This window comes from Schistocerca piceifrons, chromosome X (genome assembly GCF_021461385.2).
Source record: "Schistocerca piceifrons isolate TAMUIC-IGC-003096 chromosome X, iqSchPice1.1, whole genome shotgun sequence".
Lineage (NCBI taxonomy): Eukaryota > Metazoa > Arthropoda > Insecta > Orthoptera > Acrididae > Schistocerca > Schistocerca piceifrons.
In genome coordinates this window covers 876,630,375-876,647,705 of record NC_060149.1, presented here as the reverse complement: position 1 = coordinate 876,647,705, position 17,331 = coordinate 876,630,375, and the positions used below count along the sequence as shown (strand labels likewise).

The 17,331-nt window shown below is 39.6% G+C and overlaps 1 protein-coding gene across 2 annotated transcripts in view; it reads left to right on the top strand.

Annotated features, from left to right (window-relative positions):
- Nucleotides 1-402: 402 nt before the first annotated feature.
- Nucleotides 403-17,331, top strand: part of LOC124723240 (protein Aster-B-like) — a 230,334-nt gene continuing 213,405 nt past the window's right edge. For both annotated transcript variants that reach the window (XM_047248438.1, XM_047248437.1), the window contains exons 1-3: nt 403-791; nt 1,075-1,128; nt 17,121-17,258. In XM_047248438.1, the coding sequence (XP_047104394.1) occupies nt 751-791; nt 1,075-1,128; nt 17,121-17,258 (233 nt within the window). In that variant the 5' untranslated portion in view covers nt 403-750. The remainder of the gene's footprint in view (nt 792-1,074; nt 1,129-17,120; nt 17,259-17,331) is intronic.

The window sequence follows — 17,331 nt, the reverse complement described above, 5'->3', positions numbered from 1 at the left end:
ACAGCTGAATTGAGAATATTGCCAATTATCATTCACGATCTCACACGCTCAATACGTATTGACAATACTGACAATATTTCTGAGGCCGTCAATACTATTTTTCCTAGTTAGGACGATACGTCAATATGTGCTCTCAGCCGGGCAATATATTGGCGGTTTGGCAATATTGTTGAAGCGATGAGGGCTCCTTTACAAATTCTGTGTTTTTGTTTTTTTAACTGATGTAAATTCTATATCTAAGATCACATTCTTTCTTGAAGAGTGGCGATGATGTATCTTTCGTTCCGTTCCGTTGACGTCCAATGTGGAGCGACTTAGAGTCGAAAGATTTGAAAAACCTGTGCCAACATGGAATATCTCTAGCGGTGAAATTCTTTAGGATGCAATATAAGCAAAGATTATTTTCATAAGACACTTGAATAATAGACCGAAAAATCCCGTTGTCAGAGAGCTGTTTTAGCTGTACGGATGGTCATAGTGTTAGTGAATCTTAACTTGTTTGTGTACGTACGAATTGTTGCACCACTTGTAGTGTGCGTGATATCGTGTTGAGAAAAAACGTTTGCGAATATATGGATGTTTTTTCTTCATTCCACGAAGAAAATAAGACATTTGAAGCACAATCATTTCGATTTCACCTGTCATTCATGTATCCCTGAATTCCATAAACAAACACAGTTCTCTCCCACGTACGCCTGGAAATACCATCCTCTTTACATTGGTATGAAGTGACAAATTATTTGTGTGGCTATGAACGACACGGATACCTGCTGTTCTGCAGCTACAATAATGTAAGTTTGCGAGGATGAGTATGATGAATTTCGACAACTGTAGATAAATCACTAGCATGCTGTTCAGATTTTCTATCATAGTTTTTGTTGAGTTAGCTTATTGAAGGTATATTTCTATGTCAGTCAAGGTTTCAGAAGGACCAACAGAGGAACTTTTGAAGCTAAGTTATTTCACTTGCAATTTTTGATTTTTGCCAGTTTTTATGTAGGCTTTACAAAGATCATCTACGTTGCTGCATAGAGTGCTGTATATTAAAACCAGAATAATTTTTTGTTTCTAAAGTAATGAGGAGCAGCATTATGAGGAGCAGACCTCTCACGAGCCGCCTGAAAGAAGGTATTTTATTGTTTAATAAGAACATAACTTTTCACTTCGCCACCTAACATTTGGAATGGTGTACTATAAAACAACAGATTAACTTGTGAAGATCTCTGTTGGAAAGTGATAATTTTATTTGGGTGCATGTAAAAAAATTCCGTTGTGAATGCCAGTTGGCTTGCGTAAATGCATGTATTGGCCTGCTCGTATTTGAAGCAGTTTTGACATAACTAACTACTTTGTGTACCTAACGATGTTGTAATTAGAACTGCAGTACTAACGACAATATGCCCTTTGTTCTCCTTTGTGACTACTGTCATGCCTTCTTTAATAAAAAAAATCCCGTTGTAAAATGTTGATAATCCCATAGTGGTGTTGTTATGTATTTTTTCTTTTCCTTTTTTCAAGTGTAATTCAGGCATGCCTTCACTCAGCTTTCTCTGTGTGATGTTTGCTACAAGTGCAAATAAACGAATTTATGATTCCGTCTGATAACCTTCTAATGTGATAACCACTGCATCTGACCCTTTATATTTCACAATTATATTTAAAAGTATTGTCAGAGTTCTCACATTAAAGCGAGTAGGAAAGTGTTTTTGTGCAACTGCCCGTTGTAGATATACGATATCTTGTCTATCCTTTGTACATTTTGCCTGTTGATAGGTAGTTAAAAACTGTGGAATAGGCATGCTTTTCATATTGACAAACAGAATATTGACAGAAAAGTGGATGAAGATATTTGCAATGCCCAGTTATTTTTCAAAATATCAAATTTGTATGTCTTTCCTTTCTCCAATCCTCCTCCTCTCTCCCTCCACTGACCCAAGTGAACACATTTAGAAATGTTTCCTCACTTCTTAGTGTAATTGGTACTTCTCATATAGGTGGTATTTGTATGAAATTTCTTGACACTGTATGTGTGTAACAGGCTGGGACTGTAATTTGGAACCTTATCTCATGAGGGAAGTGTTATAGTCTGAGCTATCTAGGCACAGCTTACCACAGTCTGCATTCAGAACCTTAATTCTGTCAGTCGTCAGTATCTTTCTTGTTTACAACAGAGTACTCTCTGCTTCAGACTGAAAGATTCATTTTGGTAATTGTACCATATCATAATGATGGAAGACTTAAAAAAAAATGGTTCAAATGGTTCTGAGCACTATGGGACTTAACAGCTGAGGTCATCAGTCCCCTGAAACTTAGAACCACTTGAACCTAACTAACCTAAGGACATCACATACACCCATGCCCGAGGCAGGATTCGAACCTGGAAGACTTAAGATAGTTGCCATAACTAAATAGTCTGCCATTCAATTTGAATTAAACATGCTGTTGTTAAAATATAGAATTTGTGTGCTCATGAGAATTACTCATATAAACTGTGAGTGGAGAGGTAATGCGAGTCACTGGCTATTTAGACATGTCATTCTGTCCACATTTTCTGTGGTCCTCCTTAAACATGCTGATGGTGTGTGCCATGCCCAGTGAAAAGTAAAGTATAGGATCTAACAGTGCCAAAATTTGTCATTAGTGAAAGTTAGTATAGACAAGAGTCTAGCATGTGTAGGATGTAGTTTATTCATCTCATAACATACAGTTACAGACCAAAGATTTTTTGTACTGGAGACATGTCAAATCACTTTTTAACAAAAGGTTATAATAATCAACATATTTAAATAGGTATTTCTGAATTTTTAGACATGAACAATTTGGGTCTAGTGCAGCAGGGGATACAACCCGTCGGCTTTGGACAAGGACGTCACAAGCCGCCAGAGAGCAGTTTCCCATTTTCGCTTTTGCTGTTATGTTTCAGTTACGTTTTTTTACTGGTTGCTTAATAAAGTGGATCTGTTTATTCTATCTCGTGAGATTTTTTTTTTTTAAAAAAAGCCAAAAAACACTTATCAGCCACTGAAGGGAGCTACAACACTAAGAAGAATCGCTTCTCGATTGGCCACTTGTGACGTCATTGTCCAAAGCCGACGGGTTGTATCCCCTGCTGCACTAGTCCCAACAATTTAACAAGAACATATCTAACACTTATGGTGATTTTGCAGCTTGCAATACAGTTTACACAATGTGTTGACAATTTATTATACAATATATTCAGTTTTCATCCTAATATCTAGATTTGGCAATATACCATTTTGTTTTTATTCTGTTGACCTCTTTCTCCTTGACACCACCATAGAACATTGGTCTAAAAAGGGGTACAATATTCAGGAACACACAATTTTCAATAAATTGCCAGCAACCATTAATAACTTGGTTTCAGATAAAGCATGGTTTGGACTGAGTTTGAAAGATTTTTTTACTGGCAATTTCTTCTACTCCATAGGTGAATATCTTAACAAGGATTGTCAGAGCACCTTAAGGAAAAAATGTCTGTTAAATTTCAGTTTTGACAGTACTTGGTCACAACAGTCAAGATTAGGTATTTTGTGTATGATAAACTTATTAAAAGTGCTATGATAAATTTATTAAAAGTGCATAACAATGTTTCATTCTGACAGTGTATTAATTCTGTTAATATTAGCAGTTTCAGTTTACTGTAATGTAGTCACCTATTTTGATAATCTTCTGACAAAGATCAGGGTAGTAAGTATTATATTCAAATGTTTTATGTGATACTTTCTGACATGTTCCGCACCTGTGAGAATCATCGCACTTTTGGGTCTATGGAACGAAAACTTCATTGATTTATCTAATCTAAGAACTTGTTTAGCATATCTTAAACTATTTTCAGGGCAGTAATATACAAATACACAGACTGGCAACTAAATCAGGAGAAAGGTAACTTAGAGCTAGAATATATGGCACTTATGATGAACGTGTATTTTCCTGTCCAACATGTTCTAAATTATGCTATCTTCAATGAACTCAGGTTTTATGAATCCCACTCTCTGTGTAGGATTTTGGACATGGAAGGCACTGAAGAATGTGGATTATGATTTGATCTTTCTTGCATTTGTAGTAAGTGTCATCAACATTAAAGCCCCATTAATTTATATAGTGTTTGAATCTTCCCACTGTGGATTGTAACCTGTATAGTTACCTCCATACCGACAAGCTTTCACTGCGTCCAAGGGTTAGCGGCTGTCATCCATCTGGGGAGTTCAGATGTTCTCTGTCCACTGTTCCAGTCTTGGTAGGCACAGTACATTCTTAGAGGACTGCTGAATATTCTCTCTAGATCTTAGTTGTAGAGCAGGAGTATGACTATGCAATGGGTGGATGCTGTTCTGCTTCACTTAAGCTCAGTGATAAAACTTTAGGCGACATCATCTAAATACCAACCTCAAAGGGGTTAACGGAAACTTCCAATTCCACCAATATGGCAGAAACGACCATTCACAACAACACCCATATCGCGAGTATGATGTTATTACGTAAACATAACAAACACGAAAATAGATCGATAAACCATCAAACACATATTCCTCCTATATTATAATCAATCTAACGGGACAAGTGGGGAAAATTGGGGGTTTTGGGTGGGGACAAATTCATAATAAACACACGCTACTAAACCAAACGACAAAACCGGTAAAATAAACCGACCATAACATTCGCAAAATCAACTACAAACAATATCCAATGGAATTGAAAGCTTCCCTTGACCTATATAGGTCAACGGCAAGTATTGATACCAATTCAGAAACCACAAAACCTACAACCCCTTCCACAATCATCACTACCTCAAAAACCACAAGAAAACACAAAGTCTGGAATCGAACACTTCCCTTAACCTCACAGGGTCAACAACAACAACACGCAAAACCAGCTCACTAATACCAGCAACACAACCCCCAGATGCATGATCCACAAGTCATCTAAAAACACACACACACACACACACACACACACACACTCTCTAACCAAAACAAAACAAAAAACCATTCACAGCCTACAACTAAAAAAAACTACAACAAAATGAATCCTCCACAACAAAAACAAAAATCAACAACCATTCCCCACCCACCTTCCTCCCCACACCTCACCAACCCCCCACCAAGCCACAGCCAACCCCCTCCCCCCCCCTTCCCAAAAGCTCACTAACCCACAACCCTGGCCCTGTACATCTTACTAACAGCCCTTAAGAAAACCCTAAAAATACAGTACCCCTCAGGGACGCTCTTCCGCCAACAGTACTCGTCTAAATGAGCCTGAAGCTTGGAAGAGCTCCTCTTCCCCCTCCCTATTACAGATTTAACAGCCCCCCAAAACCTCTCTGTAGTATTTGTACAGGCCCCACTATGATAATTTTTGAACTCTACATTATGATTAACAACTAGATAATTGTAACCCTCTCGACCCAACCCACTATAAGATGCAAACCCATCAGACACTACCGTACTACCCTGTTCTACATAATCTTGAATCAACCCCACTAACTCCCCCTTCGTACGATCTTCCTCAACCCTAAACACACACTCAGAACAACCAGACCCCGATACCACAGCCCCCACACCCATAAACCAACCACAGGCTTACCCCTCCCATACTTCCTCCTACCAAACTGTGACTCATCAGTCTCAACCTTCACTCCAGGCCCACCCAACATACCCCTGTATTTAATATATTCTGAACTGACCTCCCAACAAAAAGAATACCAATCAAGGCCGTTCGCTCACTCACACCCACCTCATGTGCACAAAAACTGTGTGAGGACTGATAACAAAAATGATAACTCAACAAAACAATTTCACGCATGCCCAACCTAGACTTCTTGAACCAGGTACACCGGCGAATGGAGCGCCAAATGTTGTCATGCTGGCACCTCCACATATAGCCGTCCCTGGTCCGAGACGCCGAAACTTTCGTCAACTTCATATACTCTCCGCACACAGAGCACTTCACTAGCATAGCCAACAGTTCAAAGAGCTGCAAAAACTTAATGAGATACAAGGCTGTGTCACCCATCATTCCCCACAGCCGAAGACTGTTCAATTTATGCGTCATATCCATTCCTAACGACGACACAAAAAAAGTGATCTCAGAAATTCAAACATGACAAACCACATACAACACTACATTAGCATAAAAAAAAAAAAATTAAACCATCAACTCACTGCTCGATATGCCACCAATCTTCACTTACAAACACAACAACAGCTGACAGCGTCAACAACTCAGATGAACCCAATACGACACACACCACACAACCCACAAACCCCACCAGAGACCCCCACCGAACCACAATGACACGCCACCTACAAACGCATCACAAGCACACACTAAACCAACAACAAAACCTGACCCGCAACCTACAGACACACCACCAGAGAGCACCACCGACAACACAACAAGACATCGACAAACACACGACACTCGCAAACTAAACTTCGCGCAATCGTGACGTCACACACCACAACAGACTTACGTCACAGCCGACTTCCTTCCCCATCCTTCCCTAATCCGATGAGACTGATGACCACACTGTCTGGTCTCCTTCCCCATACAAACAAACAAACAACCAACCAACTTACGTCACGGGTCAAAGCCGATGGGTGGTATCGGACCCTTCTGGTGACCCCCCCTCAAAGTGCATGTTGGCAATGACTGTCATGAGCAGTCATGGGAAGTAATGATGGTGGAACAGCTGATTATATAAATCAGTGATGTAATAATATTCTCATTTTGACTGTGGAAGAAGTATTTTACAGAACAATATTAATATTCTAGGCACTAGAGTGTAGCCAAACCAAAAACTTTATTTGCTGGGACAAATATACGCAAAATACGTAATAATTTAATATAGTTTTCATTTTCTGCTTCTGCTGCATCTTTGCATTTAAGCTATGGATGTATGATTTGCTGCATGGCCCAGATTCAAGTAAACAGAAAATAATGGCAAATGAAACTATCGCCATCCAAGTTAACAAAGACTTCTGGCTATGCTTTAGATCAGTCTGTCAGTACACATACATTCTCAACTGAACTGTTACTTCCAACCTAAGCTAGATCTTCAGTTGTGCTACAAATCAGTCTATCACCACAGCATAGGTTTAATATTCATTTGTTGGTTTTGTAAACTCTCTACCACATGTCAGCCTTGCACAGACCTCTGGCTGCACTACGTATCAGTCTATCACAACAACATAGAGTCCACCTTTGAGATGAAATCATCAATATTTCAGCAGAGACAATGAAAAAATGTTGTATGTATCAATCAAATGGCAGAAGAAGAAAGGGCTATCCCTACAATGGAAGTAATTCATATCATTTTGTCACCACAACTGAGATTCATATTTCAGATGAATTCATTAACAGCATTTCAATATAAAAGGTGCAAGGTGTGTGTGTTATACATGCACAGGAATGTAAATAGGTGGCAAAAGCAGAATGTGAAGGAAAGGCCATCCACAAAATATGATTAATTTATATGCTAGTGGTATAGACATACAGTTAACTGCTGTTTGGCTATTACATACTGTTCTCCCATCAGCTGCCTCTAACTTGATATGGAGATGCATTGCTAACATCTGCTTTATATCATTAACATGAGCAGTGTGTGGATGGCCCTTTGTAAAGTTTAGCTCCTTCATATCAGCAGCCACTTCTATGTATTTAGAGTGTGGCACATTTTCAGCCACGTGATAAAGTTTATTTGTTGGAGTACACTCATATTAACCTAAAATCAGTGTATATGTTTCATTGAGTATTGTATCTATTTGCCTTATATAATGTGATGAGTTGTACCAGACAGGAGAGAGATATTCTACAGTGGGTGGGGGAGAGAGAGTGCAATTGCTGGTTCACTGCTTGAGGAGAATGTGATCCCATTTTCACACTGTCAATTTTCAAATCAGATTGTCTTGTGTGGAGATTTTCATTTTGTTATCCTCGCATGGACTACAATTTTTGAATGTAAGTGTTCTGTCAAGTACTACTTGCAGCCATTTTGGGGTGTGACAGTGCTGTAACTATGCTCCTAACTGGACTGTATGTAGCTTCTCTGTTCCATAGATAGAATGCAGACTTGTCTTAATAGGGTTTGCTATCAGCAGTATGGTATCCCGATAGACTTCAGAGGGCAGTTGCCAGTTTTCTCTCCCCAGTATCAAAGCTGTTACTCTGTGCAGAAAGAGCTAAATCATCTGCACAGAGGAAGCTTCTTATATTTGGAATCAGCAGTTGGTTGTTGGTGCATATGTTGAAAAGAAGTTAGAACACTTCCATAATGTGCTCTTCAGAGACTTTGCTGTTCTTGGAAGTCAACAAAAAACTTAAAATTGTGCGAGAGAGTGCTGATAACTTCAGCAAGATCGAGGTTGTTGAGCAGATTCTGTAATTGAACATATAGTTATTGGTAACTGACAGCATTGTACATTGCTGTCGAGTCTACGAAAGCGACACCAGTAACCTGACTATTTTCAAACCTGCCTCTTTGAAATGAGTAAGAGCAAAGAGCTGCCCTTTACAGTTGCCCTTGGGGCTTATCCCTGCTTGCTCATGTATAAGTAGAGGGTTGCTTATAGGTGGACTTCTGTTTAGAATTGTGGATTTTAGCAATTTGTACAAGTGGATTAACTGGCTAACCAGCCTAAAATTTTTGGGGTGCTTTGCTTCCTTTCTAGGTTGAAGAAGGGTTATCTCTCTGCTTTTTTGCCATATCTTTGGTATTTGATGGCTGTTCATGCAACTGTTGAAGACCTTATACAATCCATTCTCTTGTGGATGGGCCATAGTTCTTTATTTATTCCATTTGGATGTCATTTAAGCTGGCCATTTCACTGGCTATGCTGCTTTTGATAGGCTTGTTGAATCCTGACATTTGAAATAGGGTAACTAGACCATCTACTTCCTTCTGACCCATGTGGTGTGGTTTAGGTACTTTTACTTTGTGTTTGACTTGCCAGTCATGCGCTATCTGGTCTGCAGTGATGTCATAGTGTTTATTACACCTGGTAGTATTACTATTGAGGCATCTCAGTAATCTTCATGCTTTTTGGCTGCTCCTGATTAGATCTAGTTCTTTTGTGCTTTTAGTCCTTTATTCCTTTCCGATGCTGTCAGCAACTCGGCGAGTTTGTCCCAGCTTCTACTGTTGCCTCACAAAAAGGATCTTTTTTAGACCCAGCTCTCTGTAGCAAACTGAACAGCAAGTGCAGTGGTGTAAGACAAAGAAAATGTAAGTTTCAAGTACTACATGGCATCAACAGTCTGGAGAATTTCTTTACAGCCTCAGTGAATGCTCTGTGTGATTCGGGTATCGGTCTGAGGATGGAAACCACAGCTTCCATCAAGTCTGTAAACTTTTTATAAAGATTATTGTCCAGTGAAATAACCCTAATGTATAATGAAATGTCCTGTTTCTGCTGTCATCAGTCATCCTTACATCATAAAACATATGCCGTGGTTTAATCCAGCTACTCTGGAAAACACATAGTCACTCATTTACTATGTGATTTCCACAGTGATGGAATTGAACCATAGCAAGTGTTTGTGATGTGATAATAGCTTATGGCAGCTGAAACTGTCATATAATTTGAAATTAGTTTGAATGTTTCCAGAATGAGATTTTCACTCTGCAGCGAAGTGTGTGCTGATTTGAAACTTCCTGGCAGATTGAAACTGTGTGTCGGATCGAGACTCGAACTCGGGACCTTTGCCTTTCATGGGCAAGTGCTCTACCATCTGAGCTACCCAAGCACGACTCATGCCCCGTCCTCACAGCTTTACTTTTGCCAGTACCTCGTCTCCTACCTTCCAAACTTTACAGAAGCTCTCCTGCAAAGTATGAATGTGCCGAGTAAAACATTACTTTCTTAAAAAAATGTAACACTGTGCATCTTGAGATAGACTGAAATGTCATTCTTTCTTGTAAACTTGTACCTATCAACTTCCTTGAATTTGAAATTCCTTCAGAATGGAACAAAGTGTGTCATCCATTTGACACGATTGATCCATTTTTTGTGTGTGTGGATTAGGAATAATAATAAAGACTGTTTTGTTGCATGTCATGAATATATTATCACTGCAAAAAGTCATATCTGGGTTATTAACCACTTTCTGTGTACCACTGATGGTGGCTTAGTCATTTGTTGGGCTCAGATGGTTTACTTAAGCCATTTCTAGCAGTTATGTATATTTGTCATTGGAATCCACATCTTAATGTACTGATAAGGTTTCCTTGAATTCTGTAAATAACTTCAGTTGAGTGCAAGAGTGAATGTTTCAGTGAAGCTGCAGTCAATTTGTGGCTCTCCTTATCCATCTCAGTTATAGCACTGTGTTGGATGATCTTGATGGCATTTCTAACTTGTTCATCATCACTATGTAGGAAAGGTGTGTCCCCAGAAGCTACTTGAATTTTATTACCAACTAATCAAAGTATATGGCACAACTTTTATTCAGTCTTAAGTGCTGTTATTGTTGTGCTTCAAGGGGGTAAATCATAACACATTTTAGTTAATAAATGACTGTTAGTGAATAATTTCCTAATAAAAGATATGCATCTACATCTATACCTTGTGAGCTACTGTAGGTGCATGCCAGAGAGAATGTCCCCATGTCCCACTGTACCAATTATTAGGACTTTTTCCCATTCCATTCACTTATGGTGTGTGGGAAGGATGATTGTTTAAATGCTTCTGTGTATGCTGTAATTAATCTGATCTTATCCTTTCAATCCCTTTGGGGTCAATACATAGGGGGTTGTAGTATACACCTACAGCCATTATTTAAAGCCAGTTCTTGAAACTTTGTTAGTAGGCTTTTGGGGAATAGTTCATGTCTGTCTTCAAGAGTCTGCAAGTTTAGTTCTTTCGTCATTGCTGTGACACTCTCCTGTGGGTCAAACAAACCTGTTACCCTTCATGCTGCTCTTTTCTGCATACGTTTAATATCCCCTGCTAGTCCTCTTTCGGTATGGATCCCACACACTTGAGTAATATTCCAGGATGGGTCACACGAGCTGTTTTTAAGCAATTGCCTTTGTAGACTGTTTGCATTTCCCAAGTATTCTACCAGTAAACCAAAGTCTGCTACCTGCTTTACCCATGACTAAACCTATGTGACTGTTCCATTTCATGTCCCTACTAACAAGGGAACCTCCCTATCGCACGCCCCTCAGATTTAGTTATAAGTTGGCACAGTGGATAGGCCTTGAAAAACTGAACACAGATCAATCAAGAAAACAGGAAGAAGTTTTGTGGAACTATGAAAAAAATTAGTAAAATATACATACTGAGTAGTCCATGCGAAGACAGGTAACATCAAGGACAATGGGAGTCAAGGAGCGCCGTGGTCCCGTGGTTAGCGAGAGCAGCTACGGAACGAGAGGTCCTAGGTTCAAGTCATCCCTTGAGTGAAAAGTTTAATTTTCTATTTTCAGTTTATGTGACAAACTCTTAAGTTTTCATCACTTTTTTGGGAGTGATTATCACGTCCACAAGAAAACCTAAATCAGGCAAGGTAGAAGAATCTTTTTACCCATTCGCTAAGTGTACAAGTTAGGTGGGTCGACAACATATTCCTGTCATGTGACGCACATGCCGTCGCCAGTGTCGTATAGAATATATCGGACGTGTTTTCCTGTGGAGGAATCGGTTGACCTATGACCTTGCGATCAAATGTTTTCGGTTCCCATTGGAGAGGCACGCCCTTTCGTCTACTAATCATAGTTTTGCGGTGCGGTCGCAAAACACAGACACTAAACTTATTGCAGTGAACAGAGCCGTCAATGAACGAACGGACAGATCATAACTTTGCGAAAATAAAGAAGGTAAAATTTTCAGTCGAGGAAAGACTTGAACCAACGACCTCTCGTTCCGCAGCTACTCACGCTAACCACGGGACCACGGCGCTCCTGAGCTCGCATACCCCTTGCTGTTGCCTATCTTGCGCATGGACTACTCAGTTTGTATATTTTACTAATTTTTTTCATACTTCCACACAACTTCTTCCTGTTATCTCGATTGATCTGTGTTCAGTTTTTCAAGGCCTATCCACTGTGCCAACTTATAACTAAATCTGAGGGGGGTGCGATGGGGAGGTTCCCTTGTAAGTGTTACACACAGGTATTTGTATGAGTTTACAGATTTCAGCTGTGACTCACCGATATTATATTCATAGGATACAATGATTTTTCATTTTGTATAGTGCACAATTTTACATTTCCAAATATTTAAAGCATGTCGCCATTCTTACACCACTTAGAAATCTTATCAAGGTCTGACTGAATATTTGTGCATCTTTGTTCAGACTGTACTTTGTTGTAGGTAACTGCATCATCTGTGAGAAGTCTTAGATTACCATTAATATTGTGCACAATATCATTAGTATGCAACATGAACAGCAAGGTACCCAACACGCTTCCCTGGGTACACCCGAAGTTATTTCTATATCTGTCTATGACTCTCCATCCAAGGTAATGTGCTGTATCCTCCCTATCAAGAAATCCTCAGTTGAGGGACAAATTTCATCTGATACCCCATACAGTTGTGCTTTTGATAATAAGCATAGATGTGGTATTGAGTCAAATGCTTTTCGGAAATTGAGATATACTACATCTACCTGACTACCTTGCTCCACGACTTGTGGAGTGTCGTGAGGAAAGCGTGAACTGGGTTTCACGTGATCTACGGTTTTGAAATCTGTGGTGGATGGCACAGGGGAGACGCCTCACTATGTTTGAGCTCAGAATATGTTCTAAGATTCTGCAGGAAATGGGTGTCAAGGATATTGGATGCTAGTTTTTAGGATCATTTCTGCTACCATTCTTGTAGGGAGTGTGACTTGTGCCTTCTTGCAGCTACTGGCCTTGGTCTTTTGTTCGAGGCATCTATAATAGATTTTAGTTTACAGAGAGGCTAACTCAGCTGCAAATTGGATGTGGAATCTGAAAGGGATTCCATAGAGTCCTGGGGCTTTGTTCAGAGTAATGATTCCAGCTATTTCTCAATGCCAGTGACACTAATATCTATTTCACTCATCTTTTCAATGGTACAAGAAGTGAACTGGGGCAATACTCCGAACATTTGAAAACAGAGTTAAACATTTCTACCTTTGCTTTGCTATTCTTGATTTCAATTCCTGCTTTGACCATGAGTGAATGGACACTAACTTTGGTGCCATTAACAGCCTTTATGTATGCCCAGAATGTCTTTGGGTTTTGTGAAAGACCTTTTGACAATATTTTGCTACAATAGTCATTGAAAGCTTCACACATTGCTCCCTTGACTGCCATTTCATTTCATTCAGCATCTCTGTATCTAGAACCATATGATTTGTTTTTAAACTATCGTTCAGCAGTCCTGTTTGCTTAGAAGTTTCTTTGCTGTGTCTATATACTGTGGAGGATCCCTTCCATCATGAATGTTCCACAGGCCAAGTATCTATCCAGTGCATGGTCAACTATTCTTTTAAACTGGAACTATAGTTCTTCTACATGCTCCTGTGCGAAGCTAAAAGTTTCAAGTTCCTCATTGAAATATGACCCTACTACTTTTTCTGTCTAGTTTGATGAATATATAAATCTTTCCACTTGTTTTAGTTGCCCTTTGTGCTTCAGTATTCATTGTTGCTATAACTGCCTCATGGTCACTAGTACCCATTTCAATGTGGACTTCCTCAAAGAGGTCAGGTCTGTTTGTTGCCATTATATCTAATGTATTTCCATCATGAGTGAGTGGGGTTTTGAAATATCTGTTCTAGGTAGTTTTCAAAGAAGGCATTTAGTACTGTTTCATAGGGTGGCTTGTGACACCCACAACTGCCCGCATCTCGTGGTTGTGCGGTAGCGTTCTCGCTTCCCATGCCCGGGTTCCCGGATTCGATTCCCGGCGGGGTCAGGGATTTTCTCTGCCTTGTGATGGCTGGGTGTTGTGTGATGTCCTTAGGTTAGTTAGGTTTAAGTAGTTCTAAGTTCTAGGGGACTGATGACCATTGATGTTAAGTCCCATAGTGCTCAGAGCCATTTGAACCATTTTGAACACCCACAACTAACAAGCTCTAGTTATCCCAGTTGATTGTTAGATGATTAAAGTTTCCTCCAGTGATTACAGTATGATTAGGGAATTTATGTACAAGCAAACTGACATTTTCTCCAAGGTTCTCAGTTACATCAGGAGGTGGGACTGGTAATTACTAGAAGGACCTCATTATGATTTTATGTCCACCTTTGAAACTGTGTCTTTCCCAAATAGTTTCACATGCAGCTTCAGTTTCTATCTTTGTGCATTTGAATTTCTTGTCTTCTGTGACAAATACACCATCTCCACAGCCCATTTCCCCATCCTTTCGGTATGTGCATAAATTATCCCTAAAGATCTCTCTACTGCTAACTTCAGGTTTTAACCAGCTTCTAGTATTATGAGCTGTACTGCTTTAGGAGCACTTGAAACTCTGGAACTTTCTTGTGAATGAATGCTTGGGTAGTTAACCACAAGGATTTTGTTGCTCTCCCCCGGGGATGGGGAGTGCATTTCTTTGTATCTTACACTAATGCTCCTGGGTTTCTTACAGCTATAGTTATCTGGAGTGCATGGAAAGTTGTCTAATCTGAAAAAAACTCTTGTGTGCACCCCCGCTCCCCACACACACACACACAGTCAATTACTTTGATAGCTGTCCCTGATCTGTAGTGCACACCTGACCCATTTAGTGGGCCTCTCCTCTCAACACTATAGCGCAAGTCTAGACAGCCACAGCCTACCTTGTCATAGAACCTTTGAAGTCTCTGGTTAAAGCCTTCCACTCGACTCGGAACCAGGACGACATGTGTTCTGGGGGCTATGCTGCCGATTTTGAGCTTCATTGAAATTCCGGGAGCAAGGCCAGTATTCTCAACACGCTGCTAGTCGTAGGAATCAGCCAAGTATGACCTTGGAGCCCAGATGATGGATAATGTTTGTTCCAAAGTGCGCCATAGGCGATCGCACCCTGTTCCCTCAATGACTACTGGAATCTGAATGATGGCTTCAGGCATACACATTGAGTGCACTTGGTGTTCCTACCCATCCCTTGCTTCCTTTCCCTTATTGGTGTCATTACTGCCATACATATGAACTGCCAACAATTAATAAACCCTACCACTTTGCTTTTGCTGTTCCTTAGATTAAAGTGATCCACTCTAAATGCTCATTTTTGAGTAAATGCAGAGTAACAAATCCTACAGGTTCATTCAGATAGTTTATATTCTCTTCACTTTTCGATCACAAGCATCTACATTCAGCAGTTCGTCTTAATGTACATTGGATTTGTTGTTCATATTCTGATGATCACCTTTTTCTTGTGCTTTAGCCCCACATCAGCACAGGATTGGCATGTTTATTAATGCATTTGCCATGGCTAATTTAAGAGATGGCTGGGTGCCCTCCCTTTGCCATCCTGTTACCCTCGGGGTTGACTACATCTACCCTATCTGTCTGTTGAGGTGTTATTCATGTGAAAGATACCAAAAGCTTTCCAAGTGTGTGCAAACTGTGTAACTGAGGTGGGAAACAGGTTCCACCTCAATATTCACTTAGTGGGATGTAGGAACCACTTAAAAACCACATCCAAGTTGGTTGGCGTACTGCCCCTCATTGTTAATCCATCGAACGGATTCAATCCGGGGCTGGCACAGCTACCCATCCTGGAAACGGCACTTTAACTCATATGGCCATAGGGATGGGCTTGTAGAGACTACAATATTTTAATTAATCCACTGAGAGAATAAATCAATTCATCTTGTCTTTTCTTCGTAGATTGAAATGGTTTTGGATCGAGCATTCTTCCTTTCATTTTGAACCAGCACTGTTTAACTGATTTCACAACAGTATGGCTGTCCACAGCAGAAATGAAGAGTAATGCCTTTGATCCATAAGTTACACACGACAAAATCATATGTGATTGTTTCATTTAGAAACATGTGGCACATGAAATACTTTGACGTGGCAGTGTCACTGTTCTGGCTACCAGTCTAACCTTTAAAGAGTCAGCGACAGTAAATATGTTGAAAGCTCTGAAGATCTGGTGAATAAAAATCATCTTAGCTTTAGAAAAAGTAAGTCAACTCAACAAGCATTTGTGATGATGGGATATTTAGCAATGGGAGAAAGGTATAAGAAAAAGTTAATTTTTGTAGACAAGAGACAGGTGTCAGAAACATTGGTATTAGAAGACATCTCAGAAATTCAACACCTAGAGCACACATTTGTGGTGTACTTCCACACCACTATTGTTTTCTCTATTCCATGTATTGAGGCCCAAAAGTGGATCTTCTCTAGAAATGGATTCTGATAAAGCAATCTTGAAAATTTTGTATGTGCATTTATTACATTCTGAAAGGAGAGGGAATAATTTGATACAGCTGTGTTAAAAAGATCTCCCAGATGCTTATTTTTTAAAAAAATTGTGTTCTGTATTGACAATATTCTATTGAAAATTTTAGGTAATTCACATTGTTGTGAAGTCTGTTCTGTTTCTTGGGTACTTAGCTCTTCTTGTCTCAGTTTTCCAAGGTACTTGCTTAAAAATAAACTGTAGTTGTCATTGTAGCCAATGGGTAATATTTGTAATTACAGCACAGTAAGGCATTATACTACTAAATCTATGATTTTTCTGTGGCGTGCTTGAAATGTGTGATATAGAGAATGAAAATTGGGTTCATTATTTGTGTAACTTTCTATCAACACACTACTGCTGGTGTGCAGGGGTTTGGTGCATGGCTGTTAACACATTCTCACACATCTCTCTAGATTCCAAGTGGTTTGCTAAGTTTATTATGTCAACATTCACTATACAAAAGTCAGTGTGCTTGTCTGCAGTGTATATTCATTGCATGTTTGCATAGTAGATTTGTGGAGTAAATTCTTTGTTTTTAGTCTTGCTCTCTGATTACATTTGTTTCCACCCATAATGCATGTGTAGAATTCCTTGCCATATAAATTTAACTGTTCTGAGCAGTCACAAGCTTAATATTTTCTTGTGTAATAATTCCCTTGTGTTTATTGGTATGTTGTATGTCATTATCTAGTATTGAAGTAAAGCTTTGCATTACAGCGAGTCTTTTGTATTTTCAGGCGTAAGTCTGTGGAGAACCTGTTAATATCTAGTCACGACGTAATTGGGAGTAGCATCAGTTCATCCTTGACGTTCAACACAATGACTTTACCCTCTGCCTGTCATGTTGCTAATCCCAATGGCTCCCTGGAACCACGGTAAACATGGCTTGTGTGACGTTAGCTAAAGAAACTGTGATTTGTTCATCATTTAGGCATTAATATAAACTTT